The sequence below is a fragment of the Chrysoperla carnea genome, chromosome 1, assembly GCF_905475395.1.
Source record: "Chrysoperla carnea chromosome 1, inChrCarn1.1, whole genome shotgun sequence".
Lineage (NCBI taxonomy): Eukaryota > Metazoa > Arthropoda > Insecta > Neuroptera > Chrysopidae > Chrysoperla > Chrysoperla carnea.
The window spans coordinates 1,840,998-1,853,848 of NC_058337.1; the positions used below are offsets into that span (position 1 = coordinate 1,840,998).

The 12,851-nt window shown below is 29.9% G+C and overlaps 1 protein-coding gene across 1 annotated transcript in view; it reads right to left on the reverse strand.

Moving 5' to 3' along the window:
• The window catches only part of LOC123290459 (tolloid-like protein 1), a 78,593-nt gene that overhangs the window by 14,982 nt on the left and 50,760 nt on the right, over window positions 1-12,851 (reverse strand). The window contains exons 2-3 of the mRNA XM_044870661.1: window positions 4,029-4,692; window positions 621-1,162 (exon numbers count right to left, since the gene is read on the reverse strand). Coding sequence (XP_044726596.1) covers window positions 621-1,162; window positions 4,029-4,692 — 1,206 coding nt within the window. The remainder of the gene's footprint in view (window positions 1-620; window positions 1,163-4,028; window positions 4,693-12,851) is intronic.

Below are 12,851 nucleotides of genomic sequence, written 5' to 3' on the forward strand. Positions count from 1 at the left end.
TGGAAATCTAGGAAAACTGGAGACTAAATATCGATGGAAATGGTGCCCAAGAGTGGGTAGTATGCACCTCGTCTCTTGGAGTTTTACGTGAATATGTAAACATATTTCGTCGAAAGTCGTTAATCGGGGATTTCGGGGCCTGGTGTCCAGGGCGAATGTATGGGATGCATTTGGGACGAAATATGTTACATATTCTCGAAAACTCCAAGAGACGAGGTGTATAATACCCACCCTAGACACCAGGTATCTTGAGGGCGATTTTCGTAGTGATATTCATATTAAGCGGCCTCGAAAATACCCAGATTAACGAGTTTCGACGAAATATGTTACATATTCTCGTAAAACTCTAAGTGGCGAGGTGTTTTTGCTATACTGCTCACGAAATCGACCATTGACCCGTTTTTAGTTCTTTATTTTTCTTTGTCTGAATGTGGGAGAAATATCTCTTTGTGTGCCATTTTCCGTATAACAACAAATAACTTAGTTCCTCTTGAATGCGGTTATGAGTTAAATTCTGGAGAAGGAAGGACATTCTGTGATACCCACCTTTCTACCTAGAAACCTAATTTCGAGAACTTGTCAAACACATACAACATATATAACATATATACACTACACACCTTTTATAAAATTCAAATTATTGTCATGTTTAGATGATGATGATGTCGGTAAAACTTTGTGAGGCGGCTTCGGAGGTCCCTCAAACCGTTCTTCAAATTCATGTACTGGTATTTCACTGTTAGTTATTTCATGACGATGAACAATTCGTCGTCCATGTCCATGACTACTCTTACTTCGTCTTCTTCTCCTCCTCCTCTGCACATCATTTATGTCATCGTCATAGCTCTCCTTATTGTTATTAATATTTGTCGTTGAATAAAGATACTTTGTTAATAGTGACCTGGTGATACGATGACTTGAATTCGTTTGTTGTAATGAAGACGATGAAGAAGATGTTGATTGGCTATTTGCCAATGAATTTATATGATCATGTGTTTTGTTACTATTACTGTTACTATTGTTCGTGCTATTTACTGACGATGGTGGTGATGCTATAGCCAGTGTTGAAGATGATGTCGATAGTTGTGCGGTGATATTCGTTTGACTGCTAGTATCATCGCCTCCTTCTGATTTCATTTCGTTGTATGTGTTACTGGTTAATCTGAAATAAATATTAGATTTTAGTTTGTTTTTTTTTGTTGGAGGATATGTTGTTTCGACAGATGAGCACTCATTCAAAACAGTAAAAACTGTTTCTATCATGTGGTAAATAAGTTTCTGAGTCAATGTGGAGCATTTTCCCTCATACGACATATATAGAGTGGTCTATAATTGACTACAGACCCAAAAATTTTCGGAACAAGCATATCAAAACAGATGGAAAAGCTCTTTATCAAATTTTGTTCGAAATACCTAGTAGGTAGGTAGGTAGCTTTACTTGGTTCTAAACATAGATATTTGACTGTTTCTGAAGAAAGGGGGGGTATTAAAAGATTGAAGCAAAAGTGAAACCCTCAGAAATATAATTTCATATATCGTACAAGAATCAAAATAGGGTCTACACATTTTACAAAATTAAATTCCTCTGGCTCCTGGCATATGAAAGACGAAGTTTTAATAATAGATAATATTTTTTTCATTTTTTCCCATAGCAATATCTTCAAAATTAGGCCTCAGATTATTTGGTAAAAAGCTTTTCCGTTTGTTTTTATATTCTTATTTAGAATGTCTTTAAGTACGCAGGCAATTATAAAACACTTTGTATATAGCAGAACAGCCATTTTCGAAATAGAGGGGAAAGGAGAGATAAAATTTGTAAAGTTGAGAAGTGAAAGGAGTCGGGAAGGAGGAAAAAGGATACCCTTGTTTGATTGATATTAGTCGGAAAGGGAAAGAAGGATATGTCTGCTAGCATTACATTTATGCGGTCGTTAGGGAACTTATTTGGCAAGGAGCCTGAACATTTTTTCATTTTTACTCATTTTATGTCCTACTTCCACTCTATTTCCTATTGCATTTAGTCGAAGTAAAACACGCTAGCTACAGAAAAATGCTTTAGCCGAAAGTTGCCAATGGGTAATAGAGGACATTCGCCTGTGTCCATGACCTACAATTACTATCGAAAGAAAAAGAACGAAAAAAAGTGACAGGAAACTGTGACTGTTTATCTGACTGTCTATCAGTTTCATTTGACTTCCTCGTCAAAGATTCTATATATGTAATATTTATTTCCAAACTTTCGAAGGATTCTTTTTTTGCAATAATAAAATGTTTTAATAGAGGTTTCACTGTAAATAGTATCATTTCATTCAAGTCCAGTCAAGGAAACATAATGGCCACTTACGTATGAAAACAAATATTATGTTTTTGGCCAATTCTAATTTAATATATTATTACAAAAAATACAGATATTTATTTGATAAGTGCATATTGTTGGTTGGTTGGGAAATGTTCTAGATGCAATCTAAATCTGCAAAATAATGGATATAGTATCAAGTGTCACTGTTGCAAATTTACACCTTATAAATATATCTATTACCCTATATTTGGGACAATTCAATAATAAAATTTAAAAAAAGACGAAAAAAATTTAAATTAAGAAATACTATTTTTAGTCGCATCAATGAATGTTTTAACCCAAGAGTCCTCAATAACAGCTCCGATTTTTATGATTTTTTTTCAAAATGATTCTTTTTTTATATTATTTGAAAACAGAAACGTTTTAGAGGGGGGTAATAATCTGAAGGGGGGATAGACAATGTCACGACTAATATATCGACGCCCAGTTTAAATATCTAATAATAGAAGTTTGAAATTTCGAGAAGATATAGATTTCATGTCGTAGGTGTCATATAAGACAGGATTTTTCGAAATTCAACCCCTAAAAAGGTGAAATAGGTGATGAAAGTTTTTATGAAAATATGTACAATCCTGTTATTGAGGACACCCTAAGGATGGTTATTTTATATATTCCTTTATCGGATTATTTAAGAATAAGCTTTTATTCATAATACAGAAAATAACATTTCACTTCATTCCAAAAATTACTGGAAAACTGGATTTTGCCTGAACTTTCTATTTGTGGGCCCAAACAAAATTTCAAAAGTACTCATCGATCTGAATGCCGCTAAGAAAGTTATGCTGAGTCAAAGGTCACAGATACGATGTTATCGGAAAAGTAGTGGTTATGAAATTTGTATATTCTCCATTTCCATTTTCGCTCTTCAATCATAATAGAATCCGCAAAAATGAAAAATACAGATACCGTTATATTGTACGGTACAACTTTTGGAATCGAATTTTCTTAAAAACCGTTTGTCTTACGAAAAAAAGTAATTGAATGTCTTTTGTAGGAAATTTCCTAATATACAAATTTGATAAGTACTATTTTTTCGATAACATTGACCGTTAATGTAATATTCACAAAAAATAGTATTTTGTGATCTCTTCTGACCTCGAGTTACTTTTGCAACGCCATACGGATCGATGGGCCTTTGGAATTTCGTTTAGAATCAAAAATACAAGCTTCATGCAAAAATCTAGCTTTCCGGGAATTTTTTCCGAAATTCAATCTTTATTTATTGTTTATTCCTTGGATTACGAACTAAAAAGTAGAAAATAATTTTTCTTATGAGTCTATTTTTTTTAATGGCTATTTTGACTTTCCCTTTTGGAATTCGACACGGAATATTGTGAGATTCATAGATAAATAGCTGTCGCTTAATTTAATTCGATCTTAGCACCTGGTAAGACTATTCAGAAAGTACAAATTGGATACAGCGATGTTTTTCCAATTTTTGCATGCGTACAAAAAGAAATTCTATCAGACCTTTTTGCTGCGATGAGCAAAAGTGGTCACATATAATAAAATTTGGCAAATTTTGCTAGTTTTCTTTGCAGATTTGGTTTCGATGCAGATTTCGATTATATTTTTTCGATTAATTTCATCGGCTAACTGTAATATTTTCGAGATCTTGAACTGTATCCATATTTTAAACATGTTGTATAAAAGACTTAAGCAAACTTACTTTCGTTTCCGAAATCGTCTTCTTCGACGCTTATGACGTTTTTTCTCTCGTTTCCCACCAGCATTACTCGTATTTTCCACCGATGAAGATGAAGATGCAAATGTTGGGATTGTGGACATAGATTGTGCTGACGTCACCTCCAAACCAATTTCTTCACTACTTTTACCATGCATCGAATCATTTTTTAACTTCTCAACATTAGATCCCTCTTCAAATGTTCGATTCACTTCATCTTGTAAATCAGATTCATTGATTTTCGTTGGTATTACATTTATATGATTTGGTACAGCGGTTGTTACATGATTATGTAACTTATTGTATTTCTTTAATCCACCATTTTGTTGTATATGTTGTAAATCACCATTTTGTAAATGATGATTTTTTTTCAAATCAATATTCTTTTTAATGCCACCATTTTGTTGTTTCTGTTCAAAATAATTTTGATGTTGTAATAAATCTGATTCGGGATCATTATAATGGGATTTTGGTTTTTTGGTTGTTGCCAGATAATCTTCTGGATGTGCTGCCTGTTTTAATTTGATTCGTAGATAATCCGTTAAACCTTCTTCTTCAACTTGAAGACCTTCACTGACCTCTTTTTTTAATTGTAGATATTCACGTTCGTAATTGATGTTTGGTAAGGCGATGTCACCTTGGAATCCACCTGTAAAAGAAAGAAATAATAATTTAGTATTTTATTTGAAATTTTTAACAGAAGATGGAGTTATACAGGGTTTTTTTTTCAAAGTTTCAAGCTAATTTTTTAGAAAATGAATGCATTGGAATATCAAAAAACGGTAAAATTCAGGTCTCCTTATAGTCAAGGGTAAAGGAAAAAGCTTCTAGTTTTATTTTCCAAGGCCGCCGTCTTTTACCTCAGAAAAATCAACTTTTATTTGTAAATTTTTTAGCTAGATTTCAATTTTCGGTACCTAATTTTACGGCTATTTAGGTATAAAAACTGTCGTTGAAAAAATGAGGCTCAAACTTATCCGAGCATATTATTAATCGAAGATAATTTCTGAACGTTTTGATAAACAGTGTGTTAACATATGCTTGAAACTCGCTACATAAATTAAATCGAGGAAAATGCTTTAAGCGAAAAATGTTAATTTCAAACATCTTATACCGGCTACGCATTCCATCTAAGTTTTCAGTTTCAAATTGACATCTGCCAGCCGGCAAATTTCGTAAAATCACGAGCGCTCTTGGTAATCTTCGGCTGGCTCATTCGCTTGTACGCCTCTCGAGAACAATCTAAGTATTCCGTTTGCTATCTTTAAGTCATGCGCCAGGCGTTTTTGCACGTATCTCAGAGAAGTTGTATGAACACTCGCCGTGTGCTTCTGCATGTCAGTAATGACGTAACCATAGACATAGAAAGTGGCGTATGTTTTCGATCTAACTTTTATTAAAATATGGGCCCTCTGACAATTATGAGTCCCAAAAGGAGAGCCTTCAAAAAATTAAAGATAGTCCTGTCTGCATGTATATCAATGTATACAGGGTGAGTCATTTTAATTTATAATAAATAGCTAATAACGTTAGTTTTCGGAAGAAATGCGCCTTAAAAATAAGTCATTATTGGATTTAATCAATAGAAAATATCGTTTAAGTTTATCGATAATTGTAAGGTCAAAGTCATAGACACGGGTTAATGTCTTCTATTGCCCTTGACAACTTTTGGCTAAAGCATTTTTCCTTAGTTAGTGTGTTTTCTTTAGATTAAATGCCACAACGGCATGTTTTTAAATCGCATTTCCTCCAAAAGCTGATGATTTTCGAAAAATTGTTTTAAATAAATAATGTTAGTTTTTTTATGAGAATCAACTTTCTAATTTAAACTGTAATTCTAACTTTTACTGTTTAGGATTTAAATTGACTATTTAAAAAACACGTTTAATTTTTGATGAGCTAACTAAAAAACAAGCTATTAGCCATTATAGATTAAAATGACCTACCCTGTATAATCCAAAAATAATGAATTAACAAATATAATATAATAATATGTATATTTAGTTAATAATTAACACAATATATTTAATAATAAACATGTATAATATAATATAAAACTAATATATTATAATCAGATTATAAATAGGCTCAATAATACTTGTATATAGATTATAAATACAATTGTTGTTATAATATATTTAGTTTATTATCATTATTATTGTTGTAAAGTTAATTATTATAAATTTTTACAGACATCATTATTATTATTTTTATTATTATATAGTTACTAATAATTATATTGTTATAATAAATAAATAAATATGGTGAGATTTTATTGTAAATATATAATTGAATATACAGGTTGTATTCTTTAAAACTGTATATACACTTCTTGTAAATAACTGTTATAACAATGAACTAGATGATACGTGCGAAATTTTCGCATCCCCAAGCAGGAACACGGTTTAATACCTCCAAAAGGCACTGTAAAGGTCGGGAGAGTAAGTTTTGTACATACAGAAAATTGAAAAAAAAAAAATTTTTTAAGGATGTATGAGCATGGTAGTGGAGGCACAAATTTAAAAATAGGTATTTCCAATTTTGATAATAAATTTATATTATTACTTGACGATATAAGACGAAAGTAAGAATACAATTTTTCGATATTTGGAGTAATTTTATTTAGCTTTCGACGTTTCGAAAACCAAGGCAGATATCGAAGAATTTTGTATTTTTTTTTCGTCTACATTCATGAAGTTATAACAAATTTCTTCATCAAAGTTGAAAATAAGGTACAATTAAGTGAAAATAAGTCTCATAAACTGTACGTCCTTAATTAAATGGTGAAGTAATTTTAATGGATAAGGTAAAAAAAATATTTTTTTTTTGACATTACGATCGTAATAAACTAAAATGAATCATCTAGTACTTGTTTTATTATAATATTATGAATTTTAAAATTCACAATCAGTGTAGTTGTAGTATATTAACGCTTGTTATGCTTAATAATGCCCTTCTGCTACGCTATATATAACATTTTAAAGTACACCACTAAAACATTATTGTTTAATAGCTAATAGCTATAAATTTTGTTATTTAAATCGAATAAATGCGTTTTATGTTCATATTTTATATATATCAATACAGGGTGTAACCATTTAAATCAGCCATTCATTTAAATTTTATTTATAAAACACTAGCTTGACATCCCTCCGCTTCAATGGGCTTAAAAGTAAAAACCACCTCTTCATAGCCTCCACCTTTTTTGATCTCACTTATCCCACTTCCATAACACTCGAAGGGATTGTTTTACACAGCTAAAATTTTCAATTTTTGTAATTGTAAAATAGTCATAATTCATTGAATATATCAGAAAAGATGGCCTTGAATTGTTTTAGATTTACTATTTTAAATTTTTACAGAAATCATTAATTTATGATTCAAAATGATGATCATAGATGGAGCAGTATAATGTCACATTAAATTTAATTTTTTTTAAATAAATCTTTATAAATTATAGCCCATGTGTTATTCTGATGTATGAGCTATATTGTTCTACAGTTTCATTCAAATCCATTCTGTGGTTTTTTCGTGAAAGCGTAACAAACAAACAAACATTTATAGGGAAATATATAAAATATATAAGGATTAGAGGTTAGAATGATTTAAATAGCCCGTTAAATTATGTATTCGTTGTGTGGGTAGGGACAATAAAATCGATGCCAGCGCTATCAGTGAAAAATTTTGGCGATAAAAGAGGCTGTTATGACTAATTTGCAATTCTTTACATGTTAATGTTATAGAAAATGTCAAATTAAAATTATTGAAAAACACAAATAAATTAAACTTAATGCATTAAAAATTGTGAAAATAACAAATAAAATTGCACAAATATTATTTTTCAAATGTAAATTATCATAATTCTTTATTTAAATTTGTGAGACAATAATATTAAATTTTAAATGTAAGTCTTAAATGCAATCCATTCAATTATATATGCATCCATACAATTCTATAATTAAAGTAGTGTATCGTTACCATGGTAACGCCTCCAATAAAACTCACACACGGTGCGAATAGAGGCAAGCATAGCCAGTATATAATCAGGATTTTAAGAAAATACTTCAGAATTTCTAAAAAAAAATTTTTTGATGCCGAAATCAGGCCTTGAAAAAGTTTATAATGAAGCGTTAAAATCGATACACCCGGTATATTATAATATAATAAATGTTATGTATTGAGTTGGTTTTTGGCTATTATTTAACAAGTACTACCTATTCCATGTAATACTAAATATATTAAATACCAAAATACTCACTTGGTATGCTAATTGGTAAGTATTTAATTCTATATGGTTTTATTTTTAAAGATTATCAGGGCTAGAGCCAATCATGGTTATGGTTGTTCTGATCCATATGTGAAGCGTTCGGGGAACGATTCGTATGATTATAAATTTTATCATAATTAAATGGATTTATTCGTATTTAGGTAATATTCCTGATTCCATCAGATCAGATATTATTAATAATGTTATTATAATAATCATATAATTATTAATATTATAAAACAAATTATTAAAAAACTAGCAGTGAACTACCCGCTTTGCTGGGCAACATCCCCACTTGCACCCCTCCCTCCACATTTCCTTGCGGGGGATAACAGTTTTGTAATGTACACGTCATGCTCTTTTATTTGATACCCCACTTAGGTATATTTGTAAATATTCGATAATTCCTTCCCACTTTCTCGCTACACCTTTCTACCCTCCGAAGGTTAAAAGTAGATAAAAACAATAGATCTTTGAAGCTGTTTGTATATCGTGTCAATATTTGAGCTTAATCGATGCACAACTTTTTTAGTTTTTGAAGCATATCCCTTTCAGCCCCTATTTCAACCCCTTACTCTACTATAATATGGATGTATTATACATAAAAACCTTCCTCTTGAATCACTCTATCAACCGCATCAAAATAAGTTGCGTAGTTTCAAAGATTTAAGCGTACATAGGGCCATAGGGACATAGGGACAGAAAAAGCGACTTTATTTTATACTATGTAGTGATGACTTATAAAAATAATTATTTTTCTACTTTTAGTACAATAAAAAGCATGTCATTTAGAGAGTAATTTTTATTTAAATTTTTACTATAATTATCTATCGATTGATCAAGTCCATCATATATAACTTGGATCATCCTGTATAAACAAATAAATGATGAAGATCATTTATTTAAGTTTTAACTTACCCTAACGTAAAACGTTAACTTTAACGTTTAACGTTAACATAACGCTTTTACACGCAATAAATAAAGAAATATTTAAATTATAATACAAAATTATAATCTTAGATAAATACTATATTAAATATATTTAACAGAAGAAATATGAACAGGGCTGGAGAAATAAGAGGGCGCTAAAAATGGTACAAGAGATAGATAGACGGCTGTGCTCTGTCCGTCAGGTTATTATCAGTTTTAAACAATAGATGCTTTATTGGCAGAACAAAAGTATATACAAGTTATACACACGCATTACTAAAAAATGAAAGACGTAACAAATTTTTTCGATCACTAGATTTTACTCTTAATACTTTTTTTCGAACGAAGCGCCTTAAAATTTCAAATGAATAATAAAGTGTATTGAATAATTTGAATTGTAAGGTAAAATTCAAAGCGTGGGGTGATTGAAATTTGTGGAAATGTCCTAATTTCATAAGAATGAATATAGAGAGCACCCCACGCTTTGAATTTTACATTACAATTAAAATAAAAACCAGTGACGGTCCGGTCCTGTAATATTTAAATAGAAGTAGTTATTGTACACTTTATCATTTTATCATTTTACGATTCAAACTTTATTATTGCGTGTAGAAATTTCGTTGTTTGTAAGCTCGCTGCTATTTTCTAGTAAAATACCAACATTGTATGAATTGCTAATATTATAACTTACTATTATATTATTATATTCATGTTGATATGATTTTACTAATAGTCTAGGACCATTTGTAGCATTTGAAAATTATTTCAATCCGAACAGTTGAAAATTTCGAAAAACAGAATGTTCGGTGAAAATTAAAAAAAAAATAATTTCAATTAAAGTTAAAAACTTATTAAATTATTGAAAAAAAAAACCTACTGTGCCCGACTAATTAAGGATGTATGAGCATGGTAGTGGGGACACAAATCTAGAAAAATATATTTTTTCAATTTTGATGATAAATTTATATTATTACTTGACAATATAAGACGAAAAGTCAGAACAAAATTTTTCGATATTTGGATTAGTGTTCATAATTATTTAGCTTTCGATATTTCGAAAACCAAGACAGATATCGAAAAATTTGATTCTTATTTTTCGTCTACATTCATGAAGTTATGACAAAATTCATCATCAAAATTGAAAATAAGGTACAAATAATTTTAACCTCAAGTTAAAACTTGCCTTGACAAAAATTTGTCTTTAAATTTACGAATTCTCAAGGGCAAGGTTATTGAAAATTTTATTTCGTTAGCAAAAATAGTGTATTTACATTTACCTTAAATTTCTAAGGACATTCTGAAGTGACTGTGAAATACTACGCTTGAGCCTAGACCATTAATCAAGATTTATTATTTGTAAACCAAAATAATTTCATTTGTTTTAAACCAACGTTTGTCGTTTTTAAAGTTATGCTTCCGTATTTATAAAATTTCTACTAAAACTATTTATTTACCGAGGTATAATAAGTTAAATTGTTTGAATGCAACATAAATTGACTTGTTATCTTTATTTAATGGTGATTGCGCTAACTATTTTTGAAAAAGTACTTCAAAATGTTGATTTTGCTAATAAAAAGCCACCAAAAATTTATTTCGGAAAAATACACACGCTTTCTTGCCAAAAACTTAACTTTTAAACCTTTTTTAAACTATCAAAAACGCGGGCATCCAATTTGATGACGTAATATGGGTATCACTATACGAAATAACACAAATAAGTTTGACAGATATATTCATAGACATCTGATTATAATATATATATAAATACTGATTATCTATGGATATATTATACCCAGCTGTCTACACTGAACTAACTGATGGTCTATGACTCATACCGCTATGACATCACAACAGGGCTTACCCGCGTTTTAGATCACGTGATATACAGTTTAAAAATTAAGATTTTTAATTTTAATAGTTTAAAATAAAAATGTGCTTTTATGACTCGAAATCAGAATATTTAAGTATATTTTTACATAAATTTTAACTTTTTTCAAATTTCATGATTTATTTTTGACTAACGATAATACCTTGTTAAAACATTAAAATAAATCTAAAAAAATGTTTTGTAAAATACTGTGATAAGTTTTTTCTAAAAGAAAAAGAGTCATAACAAGAAATAAAATAAAATCTTTTTATGTGTACAATAGTTGACTATAATATATAAGTTATCTATCTACCAGCTACCTACCTACCTACTTCGAATTCTACCTCGAATCTACTAGAATCTACATTATTACGTACACTTAAAATTCAACAAAGAAAACTTGATGACTTCCTTCAACAAATGTATGACAATCCAAATAAATACTTTAACGTTTATAAGAAAAAAAGAAAAAGTACGACATATACAAAATGTGTAATCAATCATTAGGTATAATGTGTTTTTATTATTTTATACAGGATGTGTCATAAACACAATGTTCTGATGGTACATTCAAGTGAGATAGAGATTCGATAATTTCTTGATGAATATAAGTGATATTGTAATTATTCACTGTATATATTAAATATATACAGGTATAATTAGTTTGCAACCCCTGAAAATTTGCCGCACAGGCCTATTAGATATATTGCCTTATTGTAGAATACACAACCGGTACATATTGTAAATATAGACGTTATGTGCATGAAAACTCACTGAATAAAAGGCACCTAATAATCATGATGGCTGACTGACTAAGAAAGTACATACAAATACTCTTAGAATACAATCGAATTCAAAAAAAATTAAACTATTTATCATAAAAATTAAATTGTAACACCCTTACACTGCATTCAGGAGAATTATTAGCGACAACAGTTTCATTAAATAAGGTGAAATTTACTGAAGTTCTGAGTGCAGCAATACCATATATTTAGAAAAAAAAATTTCATATAACAGGGTGATTTCGAAAAAATCAACGATTTTCCGCGTTTTTCCACAATTTTTTTGCAATTTAGTCAAAAACTATGCATTTTAGAGAAAAAAAATCACTTAAAAGTTATCAGGGATAAAATTTTCAAGAAGTCATCCACCCATGCGCACCGTGTGCGCCCATGACTTTGACCTAGAATTATAGTTTCAAGGTCAACTCACCTTGATCTTCAAATGATCTTGAGATCTCTCTTTACCTGGACTTAAAATTAATGAACATAGGCGAGTGTTTTCGTTCGAGGTAATGCAATAATGGCACATTTTTAAGTCTCATTTCCTCCGAAGGCTAACGATTTCCGTAAAAATGTTTTAAATAAAATTTGTTCCTTTATTTATGAGGATCAATTTTCTAGCCTAAAGTCTTATTCTATCTCTTACCGTTTAGAATCTAAATTGACCATTTAAGAAACCCTGAGAACTAGATCCAATTTATTGTCTGAACATGATGGCTCTAATCAAACTCTACAACTTTTGTTTGGTAAATTTTTTGATTGGTTAACTACAAAATATATATATACGAGACATATATACAGCCACGGTACACTATTTATATTTCATTTAATTATGGTTCATTATTTTATGATTTTGTATGTACTTATGATATAAAACTATCTTTAGTTCTTCAATTCACACATAAAACAAATTACTAGAAATCTTCTCTTACTTTTGTTACCATACAATAGCACCGTCAAGT